Source organism: Oreochromis niloticus, linkage group LG23, assembly GCF_001858045.2.
Source record: "Oreochromis niloticus isolate F11D_XX linkage group LG23, O_niloticus_UMD_NMBU, whole genome shotgun sequence".
In the NCBI taxonomy this organism is placed as follows: Eukaryota; Metazoa; Chordata; class Actinopteri; order Cichliformes; family Cichlidae; genus Oreochromis; species Oreochromis niloticus.
The window spans coordinates 40022633-40045389 of NC_031986.2; the positions used below are offsets into that span (position 1 = coordinate 40022633).

At 38.9% G+C, this 22757-nt stretch overlaps 1 protein-coding gene across 1 annotated transcript; it reads left to right on the top strand.

Annotated features, from left to right (window-relative positions):
- The first annotated feature begins 5365 nt into the window (after positions 1–5365).
- hapln4 (hyaluronan and proteoglycan link protein 4) lies at positions 5366–15845 on the top strand. Its single transcript, XM_005478985.4, has 7 exons — positions 5366–5541; positions 6649–6766; positions 11310–11499; positions 11740–11912; positions 12977–13092; positions 13458–13644; positions 15365–15845. The coding sequence occupies exons 1-7, from the start codon at positions 5539–5541 to the stop codon at positions 15754–15756; spliced, it is 1179 nt and encodes a 392-aa protein (XP_005479042.1). The 5' UTR covers positions 5366–5538; the 3' UTR covers positions 15757–15845.
- Positions 15846–22757: the final 6912 nt, after the last annotated feature.

Sequence of the window (22757 nt, forward strand, 5' to 3'; positions counted from 1 at the left end):
TGTCTGTGGATTTATTGGTTATTTCTTTGCTTTCAGCATCTTTTTCTCATATTATATGCATAAACAGTAAAACCACAAATTGGTCAATGTCAATACCATCATCTATACATAACCATGGCAGCAGAAAGGATGTATGAAAAGCAGGAGTATTTAGAGCCACTTGGATGTATACTGAGAGAACTCAACAGTTCACTTTTTTGGAGTGCCATAATAGGGGTTAACCCTTTTAGTTTATAAATAAATTTAAGTAAGTAACAGGTTGAATTTAATTAAGATAATGTACCCGCATGATGAATTGCAGTGACTTGGTGATTTCAAGACTATTCTTCTTGTGTTGACAAATATTGCATAGAGTAAAATAAAGTGGAGAGTAGAGCAAAACTTCAATGTTCTGACAGCTACTGAACGTGACGTGGCAGCTGGTGCATAGAAAGGTATCAAATGAGCCATCAGCTGATTTGAACTGTCACTGAGATCAGCCTGTGGGCTGAGCTTAACTACAACAGTGGCCTGCTTGAACTAAAGCTTTATTCAGTTTGCTGAATGACACAAAACTAGGTACAGATATCCATGGCCTCAAAAGGATGAAAATAATCGGCTTTGACAATCATTCAAGTTTTTCTCTAAAAAAAAGAAAAGAAAAAAGTAAAGAAAACAAAAGGCAGTTTAGCTTTCATTTAAAAATGTACAGGGTCCACAAGATCAGTGCACTACATCAGCCCAGCTTCTATGGACTTCTTTCTCTGAAAGTTTATAAACTAGAAATAACATAAAATATTAACTTTGACAACAAGCTGCGCCCTCTGTTCACTTATATTTGGCTGGTTCTTTGGAAATTAGCTTTTGTAAAAAACTAATTTGATTTGTAATTCAGTTCAATTCAATTTATTTATACAGTGCCAAAATCACAACAACAGTCATTTTATATTGTAAGGTAGACCCTACAATAATAAATACAGAGAAAACCCAACAATCATATGACGTCCTATGAGCAAGCACTTTGGCAACAGTGGGAAGGAAAAACTCCCTTTTAACAAGAAGAAATCTCCAGCAGAACCAGGCTCAGGGAGGGGCTGGTTGGTGTGAGAGTAAGTCTGATTCAATGCAGAGATTCAGTATCATATTACATCTGTTTACATAGATTTAATTTGACAGATTCACTGTCTACTCTGCACAGAATAACCGACATACCTCTTTGAAGGTTTGCCAATGTGTTGCAATTTCAAGCACAGTTTCACTCCAAGCACCGTGTGGGTAGTTTTAAAGTTACAATTGGGAGATGAAGAATTAAATATTAGCTGCACCTGATGATTTAACTCATCGTTCTGGATGGCATTTTAGCCATTAAAAAAATGACACGCTATGACCTGTAAAAGATACAGACATGCAGCAGGACAACGCTCAAACAAAAACAGCCGACTCTTCAGCGAGGTGCAGAGCTGAGGCGTTGGACTGAGTCATAACACACTCCAATCTTAACAAACAGAAAACATGTAAATAAAAAAGACTTACATTTCCTGAACATACCAAATTCCCTCACAAATACAAACCCTTAAATCTGCTTAAGATATCAGAGAAGAGAGAAGTTTCTAAACTTGTATAAGAATAATATTTTATGGTATTTTTCAAGTTCAAAGTATTCCAGATGTACTTCTCTGTACATGTAGGGGCTGCTAAGAACTAATTTTTCATATTTTTATTTTGTCACAGATGCTAATATACAAATAAATACATGCCTCAAACAAGGAGAGCAGTGATACCTATTTGTGCTGACTGAATCCAAATAAGACCATTATGGTGAAAAGCAGACTGCACCAGTAATTTAACCCACGTTTGGCAGTTTGGCTCTTTTATCAGATCAACTGATGTGGGCTGCTGAGCTTTGTGCTATAACTTTATACATGTTTCAAAGTATAGAAAAACTTTTCATTATATTTTTGCACAAAAGTGAAATGTCACACTGAGCTAACTGACATCTTGCAGTATGCTATATAACTGAGACTCTATATGCTCACCTTTTCCCACCCAGCATCACTGGAGCCAGGGCAGATCATTACTCAGGGACTGAGTGGCAAGGATGTGCCGACAGCTGTTGTCACTCAGTCACTCTGGTGAATATACACAACTAGTTTTAAAAAGACATTCGTTCTCTCAGAATAGCAGGAACACGAGACATGCCTCTACCGTTCTGCATTCTGTCTGATCCTCGGTGCCCAAATTGCCAGCTTTTCATCCCATATCTGTTTATGTTCCTTGATCCCCTTTGTTTCCTTTCTGCTGATTGATGCTGCTGTGTGTTGGAAGTGTGTGGGCGGCTCAGTAAATAGTCTACTCTCATCATTGTCTTTTACAAAGACATCAAATGAATGACTTATGATTTGTGTTGTTTTTGTTTAGGAGAAACAAACACACTTCAGTGACCACCGGGCTCACTGGAGGAGGTTTGCTGACATTTAATTAGAAGAAAGAGCATTGTTGAGATCTCTGCCAGTGTTATAACTGGGGGTTCTCAGAATGAGAGGCTTAAGAATAATTATCGCTTGAGCATGTAATGGAATTCACAAATCTATCTGCCAAATATTTTCAATAACTTGATGCTTTGAATGCAGTTCAGTCACATGAGCACAATGAACAGTGTTTCTTGACAGAGATGAAGGAGTTATTTATGTGGCTAGATAAAGCTTTTTGAAACAGCAGTGTAACCTTTCTTTCCATCCCCACCCCATCAATAACTTTAGCCCACTCACAAGTAATTATCCCTCGTACTTTGCTAAGCAATAGGCCAGCAGATAGGGAGAGAGGCAAACTCATTTAATTTGCTCTCGCTCAGCAGCTTTTTTACATGCTGAAGTGTGGCAGCGTTCCTGCTTGCACATTCGGTGCATTCTGTGTGTATGACACAGGCTTTAAATCAAATGCGGATACTCCAAACAGCTCTCTAATCCCATGATGGGCGTCACAGGGGATCTTTGCTGCAGATGTCTGCTCGGCTGTGCAGGAGGCCCAGGAGAGGTGTGGAGCAGTGAAAAATACAACTAAGCAATCCACACTGCAGGGATGGAAGGACTTCCAGTGAGGTATCGTGGTAAAATATAAATATAAATGTATATGACTTCATGAAGGCATGGCACAACTTATGTTAAATAACCAATTAATGCATGGCTTATGATAAAAGGAAAGTTTCACAGTTTACATAGAGCTACGCAAGTACTACCATGCTGAGTCAAAACACATCAAGTACATGATCAGCGTGTGTTTCCCTAATTTGAACATGGTCCACTCTTTATTTGGTGCATGCATTTAATATGAACACAAACAAATAGGCTCTATTTGCTCTCATGACTCAACCTCTCTGATTATTTCTGAGCCAGTGGTTGGTGACATGCTGCATACATGAAAAGGCATCAGTTAACTAACATATGCTCTGACTATGAACTTGAATTTTAACTTAGCGATATGTGCCATAGCCATTCCTGCCATACTAGGTGCAAAGAAAACAGGTGACCCCTAACTTTGATAGTACTGATTTTCTTGAAATTGCTTTCAGAAAGTAGGTTTTAAATCCACAAAATCTAAGTCACTGAATCAGTGCTGATGGACATTTTTGGCCAATGGTTGTTCAATTTCATTAGAGAAAATTACCTCCCCTCTAGGTAACAGTTAATCTTAGACAAAACCCTTAGTGTTTTAACAGTACCAGAAAAAGAATGCCTGGAGTGTATTTTCCAGATTTTAATAGATTTGTAGGAGGATAATTTTTCTCTTCTCTGCTCTGAGGTCCCCAAAAACGAATAACTTGCATGCAAAAGCCTTGTTAAAATTCCATGGATACAGGGCAGAGAATATTTTGTTCATTTGAGGATAATACATCATTGAAGAGCAGGTTAAAAAAATGCATCAAACTGCCTTTTAATGCTTTTGGTAACAGCCAGCTGTTGGCTCATGGCCTGAAAGCAAGCTGTCAATGTTAATGCTGTCAACCTTGAATTTTCCCCATAAATCATTATTTAGTTGTTTGTGTACAAATTTCCCCTTTCCTTAATTTTTTTTTTGCATCTTTTACTGATGCGGTTATGATACTTCAGAGAGCGTGTGGGCACAAGCCAGGCTTAAAAAAGACTTGAAAAACCCCTGATTCCAATAAGGAGTGGTCATTTTGGAAGAAAAGAGACAAATTTATAACAAAACTCAGAACATTAAGAGTTTATGTTTTTTTGGTGGTTTGACTGTGATGAGAAGCTACACCATAAAGCAGAATCCCAGATGAAGGCAGGAGACATTGACTGGACCCCCTAGAGTCAAGACATGCGAGATGGTGGTTGAGCATCGTAAGCAGAAAGCTGAAAACTTTGGATGAGGTGGACATGAGAAGGGGGAGGGTTACTCAGCAGACGGTCTAAAAGGGACAGTCAACGATTACAATGAATATAAAGAATTAGCTTACAGAGACACGGAATTGGACTTAATTGGTGATAATGAAATTTTGAATTTGACAGAGAATATGTGGAGAGAATATGAGAGAACAGAGCTTCCTATGACAGACTTATGCACTTCTGCTCTTAACCAATTTATTCCACTGGATGAACAGAAAATTCATGCAAGTCTGAGGGACAAAACTTCTTCTTTGCAGCTCAGTCTGATAACCTTTACACCAACAAAAATTTAGTCAATGGACAGCAAAGGGAAAAACTTTGCTTTGAAGTAAAGTTTTATACCATCATCTGATTCGTTGCAATTTTGTCTTTTGATCGTGCACAGTAATTTTAGAGAGGCCTAAAGCTTTTACCTGTGGGCCCGGTCTTTGAACCCGCACGATCTTTCATTTGCACTATAATCAACTATCTCTGTAAAAGTTTTTAAACTAATGATGCCAAGATCCACCTTCAAATAATTGGAGCCATATTTGAATTATATTTAATTATATTCCATGACATGCTCTGAATTTTGTAAGAAAAATTCACATTCCTTGTGTAATGGTATGTCATTCATGTTAATTACTGGACCTTCAGTGCAACAAGAAAAAAACCCAACAACTTGAGCTCAAAGTGCACTGTTTATTACCTTTCTCTTACTCAGCCATAAAGTTATCTAAGTGAATTTGATTTGTCTTGAATACAACAATCAATCTTAATTCTCAGTCAGGCAAACAGTTTCTATTATTGATATTGATCTTGAAAAGAAACATTGGTTTGCCTGAAAGTAAATAAGCTTTCACCACATTAACTGAAACAATGTGACAGCCCAATAATTGACACTCTAATTGGCTTTATAATGCAGAGAAAACATATCCACGCACAGTGCACAATCAAATATGTGCTGCGTCATCGGAGGACTGCGGGAACGACCCACAAACACTGGTGGTTCCCCTGCAGAGTGAGAGAACAGCAATGGGACTGGAAACAGAGAGAAAGGTGGGGGGTGGGGGGTGCAAGAGAGAGGTGAGTGCTGCTGCAGATCAGCGTTTAGCCTTGCTGAGGAGTTAAACGCTTCACAGCATCACATCTTCTTCATCCAGGCATTAATCCTGTTGTGATAGCCATGGTAAGTTCATACACTTCTATCCTCGGATAGTATGGCTCTGCTCTGCAGTTCTGTGTGCTACGTTACCGTGCAGCTGCAGGGATGATCATTGGACTAACCTTGAGAGAAATGATGCAGCAGGGCTGTTTATAGTGTGCAATGTGCATGTAAAATAGCTGCTTTAGTAACTCTGCTTCACTGAGGCCTGAATTCATGTTCAGAATTTATGTGGTGCACCAGAGCTGTTTCATAGGAAGTGATTATTCACAGGTGACGCTGACATTGCAGACCTCTAGCAGTGCATGCAGTGGCAGCATTTACCTTGACCCCTTTAAGATGACTATTATAATGATTTTATTCCATACACAATGAAGTGAAACTCTGACCTGTGCATATGCAGAATGTTTTACATTGCACCAGCCCCTCGACCAATCATGGATATATTGATGCAGCAGAAACACTGGTGTCACATGCTGGCTCTGTCCATGCATTACACACTCTCCTGTGCAACAATAGCATTCAGGGAGAACTGTGTTTATTTTTTTAGCAAAGTAACCCTTTTGTGGTACCTGCCAGAGAACAGGTAATAACAGTCCTTATGTCTAATGTGTATGATAACAACAACAAATACCACATTTATGTTTTTCTTCAGTAGCTGCCATGATTTTTGTGTTGTTCCTGTGTGTAGTCTTTTGTTTACTAGCTGGCTGCCTCTGATCCAGGACTTTTCACAGAAAAAAAATCTTTAAAATACGTCCAGTTCTTAATTCAGACACAGATAAATGCAGATAAAAAAGTAGCAAACAAGCTTTAAGTTTAAACTATGCTGTGAGAACTTTCTCTTTTATGCTGTGACTGCGAGCTAAAAAGTTAAAGCGGTATAACCGATTGTCTGTTTTCAGCCATTTGGTTACCAGCTTCAGTGCAGAGCATTTAAACAGACAATATATGCATTTTCTGGTTGAGTTTTATCATCCCTGGAAAGTGCTAGGAAATATCGATTTTGGCCTATTTGTTTAGGATGTATCAAAGTTGACACTGTCAAGCTCAACAGGGCACTGCCAGCAAGTTGTACCAAGTTGTTTCTGATTGCGCTGGTTGTCATGTATGATCTGTCCTTTCTTGCAGTTCTCAAAGCAGCTCCAGCCTCTGATCTTTGTGGCATTTATCCTGACTTCTGCTCTCTCGGTATCTTCCTCGCCCGCTGACATAGAGAAAGGAAGGAGAAAAGTGGTGCATGTTCTTGGTAAGACCAGTTAACGCTTTTGTTTGTATGAACAATTACACTTCTCCAAGGTGAGGAGATCTTTATTTGCACTGATCTGCTCAATAACATGAAGGATATGTAGAATTTATTCAGGATTTTTTTTTACTAAGATAGTAATAAAAAGTTGGTGGAAAAGTTACTGGAAAAATCTGAACAGCTTTATTAACCTCAGCTAGGTTATCTTAGAGTCCAGGCAAAATAGACTTCTTTAACTTTTTATGGGCTTCGGGATCCGGAGGTCTCCACTAACTCTCCAAACTCAGTGTACCTGTATTCACATTAATATACAATATATTCCACATCCCACAGTATTTTGTGCAGAATTTCTTGGCAATTGCGATTTTATTCATTCATTTCCGTGATATTGGGCTGTGCAGATAAAACCGCCTTGGCCATTTTGTAACAATGATAATCTTCACAAGCAAAGCTTTCACTTTTGTTCATTATCAGAACTGTGAGCACCCAATTAAACACTGCCCACCTGAGGACTGAGATAAACGTTTGTCTAGTCAGAAAAATAGAGAATGTCAAAGATTAAACTACTGACTGCAGTACTTCTGGTTGTCTATATTACCTTCAGAGTAAAAGCTAAAAAGATATATTTTCTCTTGAAGTAAAACGGTGTAAAATAATTGAATTCTTGCTGTTGTTCAACATAACGTTTATAATTTTATTTATTCATGCAGTTTATGTGTTACAGACATGCCGATATTTCATGAATTTATCAGCTTCTAGATACAAATAGGTACAGGTATGTGGAAAGGAAAGCACACTCACTCTCAGTTCATGACAGCAGTCATGGGGTGAAAGTGAGGGTACACCCTGAAAAGGTTGCTGTCTGTTGCAGTGCTAACACAGTGAGGTGGACAATCATTCAGGTTCACACTGATACCTACGGCCAAAATAAAATCACAAATTAACCTAACAAGCATGTCCTTGGACTGTGAGAGGAAGCCAGAGTACCTGAAGATAACCACCTAAGAGAGACCCACACAGAAAGACCACTGGTGACCTTTCTTGCTTTGAGGTGAGGGTGCTAACCACTGCACCACTGTGTTGCCCTAAAGCACTTTGATACTCTCGTTTTCACCAAACGTGACACTGTGGATTATGGCCACACATCTCCACTTTGGTTATGTCTGTTCAAAGGACATTGTTCTTGTGGCCTGTTCATATGCAGCCCTGCAAACCTAAGCCATGATGCAATGCTCTTTTTAGAGTGAAGTGGCTTTCCCCTTGCAAACCTTCCAAATAGGCTATAACTGTTCAGTAGTTTAGTAATTGCCCTGTCACAAATTTTACATTTGACATGCAAGCTGAAGCCTGTAGAGTTTAAGATGTATCTTTTGTTTTGCACATTCTGACTTTGGGGTGAATTTGCTGGGATGTCCACTCCTGGGAAGATTGGCAACTGCCTTGATTGTTTTCTACTTCTGAATAATCTTTGTCACTGCAGAATGATGGACTTCAAATTGCTTGGCAATGACCTTATTATTCTTCCCCCACTGATAGGTGGTAACAATTGCTTCTCTGTCTTTCGTTCTTGGCATTTTGTTAACACACACCTGAATGTTCCAGCCCAGCAAGCTGCCAAAACGTGATTTTATAGAGATGTTCAAACGTTTTGATGACCATTTAATCAAGTGCATTTTATTAGCAGCACCTGGTTGTGAGTTTCCCTCTCAGTTCCCATGGAAGCAGTAACAGTTTTTCACCCACTGCTTTTGCATTTAAACAAACAAATAAATGAATAATGACCATTTTTAAATGCAATATGCCACATTTTGTTGTTCATCTAAGGTTTTATTTAAATAATCTTTAGACCTGTTAGGACAAAATGTTTCATTTTTTCTGTCCTGACATGCAAAATCCTAAAACTGAAATATGACGTACTTTATTATTTACCTTTTAGGTTGGTTCTAGACTGCACATTTCAAAACGTAGTGGAAAACCTAAGCCAGTCGGGTACTGGCTCACTTGAGTCACACACTTGCTTTTTAGTCTTTTTCTACACTGTGTTTAGATGAGGCCTAAGACTAGGCCTAAAATCTGATCATCTCCAGAGGAGTGTTTTACTTGAAGAATTTCAGTCAGGCTTTTTCAGTTCATCACAGTACAGAAACAGCACCAGTGAAGTTTACAAATTATCTTCTTATGGCCTCTGACAGTGGACTCAACTCTGTGCTTTTCCTGTTAGACCTCAGTGCAGTTACCACTCACCACATCACTGACTATAATATTTTACAGATATTAAAGGTTACGTATTAAAGGTACAGTGTCATGCCATGTCAGTAATTTGTATCATGTCTATCTAAATAAGGAGTCCTCTTCACACACTAATGTTAATTATGTACTTCCACAGGATTCTGTACTGGAACCAATTCTATTTACATTAAACATGTTTCCCTTAGACAGTATCATTCAAAGACATAGTATAAATTTTCATTGCTATGCAGATGATGCTCAGCTTTATCTATCCATGAAGCCATACTACAAAAAGCAAATCATTAAACTATAAAATTATGTAAAGATATAAAGACCTGGGTGACCTGTTTCCTGCTTCTGAATTCAGATGAAACTTAGGTTATTGAACTCAGCCCCCCAAAAATTTAGAAACATGGTGTCTAACTAGATGGTTACTCTGGATGGCATTACCTTGGTCTGCTGTAGCACTGTCAGTAACCATGGAGTTGTTTCTGACCAGGATGTGTAGGACTGCTTTTGCATTTGCACAATGTATCTAAGATTAAACACTTTTCTCGGGGTGATGTTGAAACTAGTTCATGAATGTGTTTATTTATAGGCTGTACTTTTGTAATTTACTATTATCAGGCTGTCCTAAAAAAATCCTTGAAAGGCCTTCAGTTTAGCCAAAATATTGCAGTGAGAGTACTGACAGGACTAGAAAGAGATAGCACTCTTTTTAGCAACTCTTTTTATAGAGTTGGCCTAATACTTTCCTTTTTGATAAAACAAATAGTTAAGGCTGGATCAGGTGACCCTGAACCCTCCCTTAGTTATGGTGCAATAGGCCTAGGCTGCTGGGAGCTTCCCACGATGCACTGTTTTTCCTCACTTGCCTCTTTTCACTCTGTGTATGTTATCATTTGTCATTATTAATTTCTGGCTCTCTTCCACAGTATTGTCTGTATTGTCTCCTTTCCCTCACCCCCAACAGGTTGAAGCAGATTTCAACAGATGAAAAGCCATGCTTTCATGGCTGGTTTTGCCTATTCTCCCTGTTAAAAGCGAGTTTTTCCTTCCCACTGTCACCAAGTGCTTGCTGATAGTGGGTCATCTGCTGTGGTTTTCTCTGTATTATTGTAGGCTCTTTACCTTACAATGCAAAGCGCCTTGAGGCAAGTGTTGTGATTTGGCACTATTTAAATAAAACTGACTTGAATGAAAGTCCACATTAAATTATGATTTTGTAATGTTATGATTTAGAAGTATAAAGTAGCCAAAAAATGTTATTTTTTTTAAAGTGAAGTGAAGATGAACCAGCAGGAGGTTAAAACATTTCGGCAGTTCTTCACCTTCCATTTTCCAGATCCCCAGAGTAAACAGTGGGACCCCCCCTTTTTTTTTAAAGTGACTGATGAACCCCTAGGATCTGAAAACACTATCACTGCTGGAAAATTTTAAAACCTAATGAAAATGTTAACATTGTGTTATTTGGCTTAACATAAGTATGTCGCAACATAACCTCCAGTGCTGAGAAATAATGCGCTTAAAGTTTTGATTAAACATCACTTGATGCTTTCATTTCTGATGGTGATAAACAACTTTGCAGAGACCAGTAAGTAGTGACAGGACTAATTGCCGGCTGGCATGGATAATTGTAGGTGCCTTTATCTGGTCACAACATAGCAGAAAACCTTTTGCAGCTGCTCATTAAACATTTTAAATGTTTACCCCACACATGTTGTGAGTCTTTGGTTGCCTAGGTGGGCGTGCACACAGAGCGTCTGAACAAATGTCTGCCAAAAATGCTAAACAGGCCTTGTTATTGTCCATTTGGATGAAGAGGACTGTGGTTACCATTAGTCTTGGGTCATTTTGGTGAATCGCTCTCTGCAGAAGTGGAGGTTAAAATTGTAGAGTGAGTAATGTCGTGATAGAGCCAGACGGAGAGAAGAGTGTGCTGCTTGCTGGACCCTTCGATAGGAAAAAAAAAAAAAGTTCTCCTCTGCTGATATGCTCAATTACCGGGGCAGTAATGTGATGACACAAGTAAACAGCACACGCTTTATTAGCTGATGCTGATTCAATTTTTGCAGGCATCTTAGAGAGATAAGTCTCACAAATAGATTCAAAGAGTGAATTTTATGATTAGAGTTACAAGTATCGGTCGCATATTTCCCAAAATAGACTTCTGGGTAGTATTAAGAATAAGAAATATTAGCCATAAACCTGCATATAAAAGAATATTTTAAACACATCTGGAATATTACTAAAAATGTTCCATAAGTAGCAGCGAAATAAACTGAGCCAATTTTCCCTGCTTCTTCTTTCCTTCCAGAGGATGACACTGGAGCCGTGATTGTGCAGACTGCTCCTGGTAAAGTGGTGACACATCGGGGTGGCTCCATCACTTTGCCCTGCAGATTCCATCATGAGCCGGAGAACGTCGATCCTGCTCGCATCAGGATAAAATGGACCAAAGTGACGGACACGCTGCAGTTTGAGGACGTCTTTGTAGCTCTGGGAAAGTAAATTCTGCATCGTTATTCTCAGTTGATTCATCTTGCACTTTTGTTTTAACTAATTATGATTTCATGATTTTTTTTTCTCCAAATTTGCTTAAGTTTCACTGCTTTATATTTTATTTTAGATAAGATGCACTGACATAATAAACTCTGCCAAGTATTTTCTCAGGTTGAAGCATGTTTGAATCATTTTGCTAACAGCAGCTGTTTTGGGGACAATGAGTGTCTCTCAAATCTCTCCAGGCAGCAGCGTGTGTTTGGATCGTATCGTGGCCGTGTGTTTCTGGAGCAAGCAGGACCAGGCGACGCATCGGTGATCATCCAAAATGTCACGCTGGAGGACTATGGACGCTACGAGTGTGAGGTCACTAACGACATGGAAGACGATACAGGATTTGTGAACCTTGACTTAGAAGGTCAGGCTCTGGGCCATTTGTAGGAGATTTTGTTGAAATGTTCAGTTTATTGGAGTTCACTACATTGTACACTGTTATACTGTGAGACTTTAATGCCATCTTATATGTATGTACTCTTTTTAAAGTCATTTTAAATTCTGTTTTACTTTGCTTTGTTGAATTTGAAGATGAAGATTTTTGACTCTGTTATATAATGATATTATTATTAAATACTGTTATTTAAAGGTATACTTATTTTATTGTATTTATGATTTCAAATTAGTTTTTATCTTATTAAGTTAACTGTCGTATTGTATTTTATTTGATTGATCTATACATTTTACTTATTACTTATTACTTGATACTCTTCTTTACAGCATTGCTTCAGCTCATTGTTTATGGAGAGTCATCTCAAGGTGCTGCCCCAGCATTTCTGAACTTGAATTTACGCCTTAATCCTTTTTTTCAGTCATTTTGTTGCAGATTTGCTGATATCCTTAGGATCACTGGTCCAGTTTACTGAGATGTAGCTCCTTTTTTTTTCTTTCTATGAACATTTTAGGGTCTGACCTTGTGGTAAATCTTCTAGGATTTCCACTCCTGGGAAGATTAGCAACTGGCTTGAATGTTTTCCAGTTGTGAATAATCTTTCTCACTGTACAATCATGGACTTTAAATTGCTTAGAAATGGCGTTATTATCCTTTCAAGACTGATGGACAGTAGCAATCGCTTCTGTTCCCAGTGTGTTAACACACACCTGTATGCACCAGTACAGCAAACTGCCAACACTTCTATTTTTATAGATGTCCTCACGCTTTCTGATGATCAGTTACTCAAGTGCACCTGACTGCAACTTTGGCTTTTAATTCCCATGAAAGCATGGGAATCTCTCTTCATTATTCATTTTTTCACATGACTCTATATGTCTGTGGTGTTAATTTAATTTTAATTGCTGCGGCAAAGGAATTTGTTAACTTTGGAATAACTAAGTACCTAAAATAAATCTTATAATTTTAATGTCTGTATGAAATTCTGAAAAACTAAAGACGTTTACAGCTTCCTACTTTGATTCTGTCGCCTGTAGGAGTGGTCTTTCCCTACTATCCCCGTGAGGGGCGCTACAAGCTCAACTACTACCAGGCTGAGGATGCTTGCAAAAAGCAGGATGCCATTCTAGCTTCTCATTCTCAACTGCACAAGGTGAGTACACATACTTTAATTAAATCAAACATGGACGGTATCTCATACTGAGAAGGTATTGCTAGTTAGGATGCATAGAGATCACACCATCCATAGTACATTAGTCTACAGGTACTTTTTTAGTTATTACAATATGCTTACTTACTGGTGTCATTAACTTTTTAGAGCAGCAGTAAGTCTAGAATTAAGAATATGCAGATCAGGAATTTTACTGCAGGTCAGTCCTCCAACTCTTAGAGGCTTTATGCAGTAAAGTCAAGTGCAATGGAGTTATGTCACAAGAGATAAACTGAATTTGTTCCCCTCTTTATAATTTCTTTAATCCTTTGGTTTGACCCACTGACCTACATTATCTTCTTCTGCAGGCATGGCTGGAGGGACTAGACTGGTGTAATGCTGGATGGCTGGAGGACGGCTCAGTTCAGTACCCTATCTCTCATCCCAGGGACGAGTGCGGACGTAAGGACACCCCAGCTGGTGTTCGAAACTACGGCTATAGGCACAAAGAAGATGAGCGTTATGATGCTTTCTGCTTCACTTCCAAGCTCAACGGTGAGAGATGGAGATACATAGTTTGGTGGCTATTCATAGCACCTCTAAATGACAATACAACAAATAAGCAGTGCTATCCAGTATCTGTGACATGATTTTAAGAAATAACAAAAGCTTTCAAGTGCTACTTTGTCATGCTGCTACTTTTAAAAATAGGATGTTTCATGAGTGGTAGACCAGGGGGAAATGAGATCTCTGATCTCTCCCTGTGATCTTGCAGGCCTTAGGCCATTGGTTTTAAATCAGGCTATGTTGATTCAGCCCTACTAGGGCCACAGTGTCCTCTGGGTTCAAAGCCTTGCCTTTCATCTCCCCGTTCTTTGATTTACATCACATTCCCTCAGAGAGTCTGCACATGCTACCTTCACGTTCACAAGCCTAAACAACAAAGACGAAAAGTAAAAGAGTTTTACTGGAGGAAAGTTATGTGTAGTCCCGGGTCAGTCAAAAGTTATTCCAGAAAGACACGTAGGCTCAGAGTAGACAGTATATAAAAACTCCACATTGATTATTATAAGAATAAACTGCTATACTCAAATTTGCTACTGGCAAAACATTTCTTGTTGGGGGAATAGGCACACAGAAAGACTTCTAGAAGTTAAATGTACCTGCCAGGGAATAGTACAATTATTTGTAGTGTTATACTTTTTTTTTGTCTAGAAAAAGGAGATGCAACAGTTTAGTTAATAAACCTTATAGACGATAGCTGTTTGCTTAAAATGTATTTTATTTATTTTTGGGTTTATTCTAGAGTTTATGCTGGTATGTAGCCCCTAAAGAGTTATAGATACTGAGCTTCACATTTAACTCTTAGTGGGAAGAAGTTTGGCTTGTTGAACTATTCCCTTAAACCACTGCTGTGGTTTGAGTCTGCATCCTTGTTTATGAAGTTTTAAAAACAGTTAAAAATGATTTTATTGAATCACAAACTGTTTTAAAATAACCAGTGCCTTTCCTTAGTGAGAAAAAGGTGGTTTGACAGAAACCTTAAACAATTGCTCATGGCTTCCCTTGTGTGTTAATTACTGTGGACAGTCTGTTGTGGGCAGGAGGTTTGAGCAGTGGTTGTGACCGATGCTGTGTCTCGGTCCAGTTGAAATGCATTTACTGAAAGTCCACTGGGGAAATATGAGACAATATTCTGCCTCTCTAATAGCCACCAGTCACATAAACAAGCATAAAATCAATAACTGAGCCAACTGCAAAGCTGTGCTCGCTGAGATGATTTTCATAAACAGTTGGCTTTAGAAACCAGCAGACGTTTATTCTTGGTTAGATTGTTTATTCTGTGCTGCTTTCTTAGCTGAAGGTACCTTGTGATTCAGCTCAGTTCAAACTAGTTAGCTTATCAGGATACCGATTTCTTTAATATACTGCCAGGCGAAAAGTCTCCTCAGAGGTATGATGAAAGCAAAAATTGAAGCATTTTAAGAGTAATTTTAGAGTTCTGCCCGCTGATACAGTATTGCCTTTCGATTTTTTGAGCAGCAGCCCAGACGGTTGTTGGAATGATTTGATATTCTGAACACAATCAGGCAGAGAGGCCAGGAAAACTGTGAATATCTACCCTCAGGGCTTAGCTTGTCTCTGGGGCTTCCTTCTCTCATTCGCTTCTCTTCTGCCCCCCTGAACAATGCACTGGCTCTGTTTTCCTTCACCTTTTAACATGTTCTTACAACAAACAACTTTCCTTCGCCTCTCTCTTTTTTTTTCGCCTTAGGCAAAGTGTATTTCCTCAAGCGCTTCAAGAAGGTGAACTATGCGGAGGCGATTAAGGCGTGCATTCGAGACGGTTCAGTGGCGGCCAAAGTGGGTCAGCTTTATGCAGCATGGAAGTTTCAACTCCTGGACCGCTGTGAAGCAGGCTGGCTTGAGGATGGCAGCATTCGGTACCCCATAGTCAACCCCCGTTCTCGCTGTGGAGGATCCCAGCCAGGAGTCCGAAACCTTGGCTTCCCTGATAAAAAATTCCGCCTCTACGGAGTCTACTGTTTTCGTGAAAACAAGGATGAAGCAGCGGGTGGAACTGGGAAGACAAAAAGCGCTATAGAGAGTTTGACAAGGAGGAAGAGCAGCAACAGCATCCCCATGAACGCCACAAAGGTGATTTAAAGTAGGAAGACTGAGAGCAGGAGGGGGATGCAATTTCGGATTTGACTGTCGCCTAGCAGCCAGATTTCATTCATCGCATTTAAAAAAAACCCAAAAAACACTCAGAGACAAGATGCACTCATTTGCAGAATTGCCAGAGAGAATAACAAGGCTGTGTAAAATTAAGGGTGACATCTTTATTAGGGTGATTTTCCTTTCGTTTTGAGTCATTCAGCTATCACGAGTGACTGTTAGCACATCTGTACCCGGAAAACTGTAAGAATTAATAGCAGCTTGATCATCACTCAGATCAGAGAGTCTAACATAAATGATCTTGTTTACATGTGTGAGTGAATCATGCTTTGGACCCCGCTGTGAATCCTGATGCCAGGGTGAAAATATTCATTACTGAGAGAGAAATGGGATGAGCTGCATGGCAGGCAGAAAAAAAAATATCCCAGATTCACAGTTTTTATTGTACCTGCCTATATCTGATTGGTTGCTTGGTTAGCAACCCTCTGCACAATGTCATTAAGACCTCACAATCTCATCCTCAGAGCTGAAGAACAAGTAGTAAATGCTGAACTAGAATAATTGCACTTTAAACACATAGTCCTTTACTTAAGGCAGCACCTTAACTAAAACCTAAGCAAGCATGTATTGTTTGGCTGCGAGTAGATCACAGGGCTGAATTAACATGAACACAAGCTACAGTAATTGCTATTGACTGCACAGAGCCACCGATTGCACTGTCATTGCTACATGCAGTGATCTTTATAAATGAGGATGTTTGCAACTACTGAATGAATGGATATTCAAGAAGAAAATAAAGTTTTGAGAGTCTCGGTTTGAACGTGTGTCGGTGCACTTCTTTCCCTCAATGATGAAATCTTTCTGAATTTGGGTGAAAACTAAAATGAAACACTTTCAGAGAGAAGCAATGTAGTAAACACTGTACATGTATAGACTGCTTAGTTGAGTAGTGTGTGATACTCAGCAGGGCAGTAGTGTCTTAAAATTTCACAAGTTGTGCATTCACCAGAAAGGAAGATGTCAAAATTTGAACATGGTTGTTGAACTTGCTGCTGTATTTTGCTTTTATATTTGCAGTTTTAGCCACACATTAAAAACCTCTTCTAAAGTGAGGGTGACAGTTACCACGCATGAATACCAGACAATAGCAAAACAGACAACAATGCTGATGCCCCCAAAAAGTCTGCTGCTGTTAACTAGCTACCTAGAATTGGCACTAAAATCTACATTACATGCAGTCATATCTGTCAGTGTCACACTCTTTACAACTCAAAATAACAGACCCAGGCATAAGTATGAAACAAAGTCATTTAAAACATTGCTTAATAGCCATGACATTTTAAGACATGTTAAGATCCCTCACAGCTACAATTTTCCCATATTGACATTTATTAGACGCAATATAGTTGTATGTGTCTTCACAGCTTTAACTCTTCTGAGAAGGCTTTCCACAAGGCAGAGTGTGTTAATGGGAATTTTTGTTCCAGAGGCGCATTTGTGAGGTTGCACACTGATGTTGGACAAGAAGGCCTGGCTCTCAGTCTCTGCTCTAATTACTCACAAAGGTGTTTTATCAGCTTCATGTCAGGACCCTTTGTAGGCCAGTCAAGTTCTTCCACACCAAATTTGCTCACCCATGTCTTTATGGACCTAGTTTTATGTACTGGTGTGCTGTCTTGATGGAGCATGAAGAGGCTGTCCCCAAACTGTTCCCACAAAGTTAGAAGCATGAAATTGTCCAAAATGTATCCAAAAATATGCTGAAGCATTAAGAGTTTCTTTCCTGAAAAACCAACCCCACACCATAATCCCCCTTGCACCAAACTTTACACTTGGCACAGTGCAGTCAGACAAGTACCGTTCTGCAGATTCGTCATTCATTTGATTGCCAGACAGAGAAGCGTGACTTGTTGCTCCAGAGAGCACGTCTCCATTGCTCTAGATTCCAGTGGTGGTGGACATCACTGCATCCAACGCATTGCACTTGGAGATGTAAATGTTGCTCAGCCCTGGAAACCCATACCAAGGATACTAACCTGAAGCCAAATAAAGTTTGGGGGTTGGTAGCGATTGACTCCTTGGAAAGTTGGTGATCTTATGCACTATGTGGCTCAGCATCTGCTGACCCTGCTCTTTGAATTTACATGGCCTACTATGTGTAGCTAGATACTGCCATTCCCAGGCGCTTCCACTCTGTTATAACACCACTAACAGCTGACTGTGGAATATTTAGTAATGAGGAAATTTCATGACTGGACTTGTTGCACAGGTGGCATCCTATCGTGGTACCGCACTGGAATTCACTGAGCTTCTGAGTTCCCAGTTTTTACAAATGTTTGTAGAAGCGGTCGCATTCCTAGGTGCTTAATTTTGAACACCTGTGGCCATGGAAGTGATTGGAACACCTGGATTCAATGATTTGGATGGCTGAGTGAATACTTTTGGCACTGTGTCTTCTGTCTGCCATCAAGACTAAACAAAGAAAAATAAACCTGATAGTGGTGGTGGAAGAAAAACCAGAGAAGCGAAGTTCATCCCATTAAATTTCCACCCAACTTTTCAGTTTTCAGTTTCACGTGAGACTTAAGATACCTTATGGCCTTTGCAACATTTTTACTTCTGTGCTCATAATCAAGTTTGTGGGTAGGTGTCACAGTTGGTAAGTAATGTTTTTTCTTGCTTTTGTCTTCCTTGCATGTTTGATTGTTTGCCAGTGACAGAAACTGCTGAGCAGCGAACACAGCTCTGAGTGGAAGCATGTTGGCATTGCGCCAACACAGCAGAACAAACCATGTCATCGTCATAGCAACAGGCAGCTTGTAATTAAGTTCATGGCAAGTCCAGTACCATGAAATAAATGCTGTCAGTGACAAACTGGAGGTGTAAAAAAAAATCACATCTGTTTGCTACATATTGACGTCTTTGTGCCGTTTTTTTCCTTTGAGATGACGTCAATCATCAAAGGTGAAGATTTTAATGATTTGCTGAGCACTTTACCCAGTCCCATTAGTTTGTTCTACTTTGTGACATTAGGCAGAGCCACTAAATTAATGAGCAAAGTCCTACTTGATTAACTGTGGCATTTATAATTTATGAAGGATTGCGTACTCTGCACATCAGTAATGAAGTAATTCAGCTGTTTTTTTTATTGTGCTCGGGATTGTGACGGTAAGCCATTTGATATTTACAGTGGATGGCATTTAAACAGCATCTCGATTATGTAAGAGTGAGGTCACTGTAAAAAAGAGGCAATATTTTAGACTGACTGCCAACTCTGAAATGAAATGTGCACAGTATGCTTTTGTGAACATAATAGCAGTAACTGTAGCCACCAATCAAACCAATTTTGTGACACCAGCACAAACTACAGACACAACAGGCCAGGCAGGTGAAAGTTTGACAAGACAAAACGGCAAAGCTTTTTTAGAATCCCTTTATTTAAAATGAAAGACTGAACAGAAGTGAGCTTTGAAAGCAAACCAGAAAAAAAAAAAAAACGACTCAAATTTTTGAACCGGTTTGCTCAGAGGATGACCGTCGTACTGCTTTCATTTCATAAGGTCCTATCACCGGCTTTTCTTCTGATGCTATAGTAACAACATGGAGCAAAATCTCTGAGGAAAGAGGCTATCCAACATGTTAAATGTGTCCAGTGAGTGCATAAAATGTAAAAATGGTAATAAAAAAAGATGCTCTATGTCTTTTCCTAATTGCATTTCTTACACATCATGAGGTAAATGAATATTGTGTCAGATTTTATAAGGATTTCATAAGCACATCTTAGATACTTACGATGATATTTCATACAGGATACATTTCATACAGTATATAAACAACAATAATAATAATAATGATACGACTTTATTACCAAGTCTGGATTTTATTAAAAGACATATAGGGTAATAAGAAAAGCTTGTCACATTGAGATTAATTGCTCATCTTGTCCACTGATATCTCTTTTTCCAGCTGGAGAGATGATCCATTGTAACTCCTCCCTTTATTAAAGTGTTCTGTGACTGAAGTTAAATTCATTATTCATAAACCTAAAGACTGGCAGTGCAGCAGTTCTTAAACTGAAGACACAACTGACACAAATTGAATTATTTTAAACATTACAATAAATTAACACCGATGATCCAATATAGCTCATAATCTTTATTTATAGAGCTTTTTAAAATATAAATGTTCATGCTGGGCATCAGCTTGATAAGAAGCAGAATTTATCACAGCAGCATGATGTTCATAGCTCACCTGTGGGTTACATATCAGCAGGCTGTGGCATGAAATAGAAAATCCAATTACATTAATCGTTTGTTTTCCAGAATCATCTGCTGCTGTGTCACTTTCAATTGTAGGGAGGTATTATCACCTTTCCTCTCATAAAGAAGGGTAATAAAAGAAGCACTGAAGCTTTTTTTGTTACTTTCATACAGTGAGAATTGCACTGTCTTGCATTATCAATGCTGCACAGATATTGAGCCACTTGATTCTGAATGAAGTGACCTGGTAGTAAAATTGACTATTTGACAGAAATGTCAGTGAGTCACAAACACTAAATGTTACAGGGTAAATACCATATTGTACTGAGGGATTGATTTCACCTGCGCTGAGGACGTTGGTGACCCTACCTTTTTTCACACTTGATTTTCCACATGATTGAAAGGTGTATTAATGGTGGCTGCAGTGCTCTTACCGGAGGTCCTGGGTTTGTGCATGTTGGTGCTGTATTGACTCAGAGTTTTATGGTTTGAGAAAGTAACTAACACCTAACTTATAATAAAATCAGTTGGTTCATACTTCAGCACACTTTAATCACTAGTGGCCACTTTGGTATGGGGCTCATTACAAATGAAGAAGGACCTTAACAAAGACTTGTACAGCTCCTGAAGTTTTTGAGGTGAACAAACTGGAAATGTAAGACTTTTTCTGGGTTTTGTGTGTTATCTTTTTTATTTAGGTAGCATCCAGCTGAACCAAAGCCAAGTGTTTCAATTTGAGTCTTCATCTGTGAGATCAGACCTGCTGGCTTACAAGCTGCTCTATAACAGACCCAATGCACTCCATAGGTCAGTTACATCGCAGTTGATCAGGCTCACCTATATCTATATCACTTACCCATATAAAAACTACCTGTCCCCACTATTTTCCTCTCAAATTAGCACCATCTTGTGGTCTGCTTCATTGGCACACTGTGATGGACTCGTCTAAAGAATTTTTGGTATCCAATCCCGTGTAAACATGAAAGTATAAGTTCATCAGTACAAACTCAGGTCATAACAAAATATTGGACACTACCTTTGTTAATACAGGGTGTTTCAAAAAGAATCACAAAGTGCTTTAAAAGGGTAACGACTGAAACACACTACGTGCTGTTAGAAAGACGAGATTTGTGTATTTCATGTGGTTGCCAGTAGGAAACATAATAACACTAAAAAACAGTTGACATGTAAAAATACGGGACGAGTATGACTATCGTACGGACATATGCTATGTGTCCAGAGGGGAACACATTTAATTTAATTAAATTCATTTTTATTTATACAGCGCCAAATCACAACAACAGTCGCCTCAAGGCGCTTTATATTGTAAGGTAAACCCTACAATAATACATACAGAGAAAAACCCAACAATCATATGACCCCCTATGAGCAAGCACTTTGGCGATAGTGGGAAGGAAAAACTCCCTTTTAACAGGAAGAAACCTGCAGCAGAACCAGGCTCAGGGAGGGGCGGGGCCATCTGCTGGATAAAGACATGCTGTGGAAGAGAGCCAGAGATTAATAACAAGCACTAACCCTTTAACACTTGTGCAAACTGTAGGTTTTTGATCTAAAACTATATATTTATGTTTTGTTTTTTGTTTTTTTACATCAAGTTTCTATGTGAATTATTAAAAAAAGCCTTTTGATACACTCTCTATCTATCCTTTATGCTCCCTCCTTGGTTATGGTGGTCACATTTTTCTGTGCTTTGAAAATATGGGCAACCTAGCTTCCTCTTCAACAAGATATTTTGTGGAAAATTATCACACATTATCTACTATCTACAGAGCTCCACCATGACATGGGTGAGAATAATAATATTCCATGGCTGCAAGTTCATAAGATATGGGAAAGTGATAACTAAATTAGGATCCTAATAATGCTAGACCACATATAAAATCTGTTGTTTACTGACCTTACAGGACAGGCTTCATAAAGCTTTTATTACACAAAGGATAAATAGAAGATTTAATCGACTTTTATTTAACACTGGCAGGAGTTTTAATGAGATCTTTGAATAGTTATCATGCTGTGAGATTATTCTAACATACAGTTATTGAAGTCTTTACATGAGGCTTCAGCTTGACACAGACTTTAAGCAATGCAGTGCAATCCCGAGGAACTTCAACACAGAAACTGTGTTATTTTGGCAGGTCAGGGCTGTGAAAGAGTATACCTAAAAAAAACTCCACACAGCCTGCAGGTGCCAGATGTTAGAATTGAACAGATGAGAAAAAGATCTGAAAGTACAAAGCAAAGGAAAATAAACTCAAGAGAGAAACCAGCGGTAATGACATCACAAAAACTGAACAGCAATGCAGGAATAATGAGACTGAGCCAGGGATCCAAAATAAGATCACACAAGAATCCAACTCTCAAAACAACACACAATCCAAAACAACCCACCTTAGGGATCATGTCAAAAAGTTGTCACGATAAAGAAAAAGATTAAGAACCACAATAACCATTAAAAATCAGCAGACAGATATGCATATAAGATGTTCATGGATGTACTAGAGACAGTGTTAGTCATCTTACTGATGTCACGAAGAAAAATCACTTTAAGTTACAGCCCAAATTCCCAAGCTGTAAAAAGAATGCAATGTTTTATTCTCAATAAGACATAAAACATATTAAATGTTTAAAATGCAAAAGAAAAAAATAAGGTCACTTTGAATTTGATGGCAGTAACAGGGCCATGTTTACCACTGTGTAGCATCCTGTCTT

Coding starts and splice junctions, on each gene's coding strand:
- hapln4 (XM_005478985.4), top strand. Junction 6,767..11,309: donor AAAAGTGGTGCATGTTCTTG/GTAAGACCAGTT, acceptor CTTTCCTTCCAG/AGGATGACACTGGAGCCGTG. Junction 13,093..13,457: donor CTCATTCTCAACTGCACAAG/GTGAGTACACAT, acceptor CTTCTTCTGCAG/GCATGGCTGGAGGGACTAGA.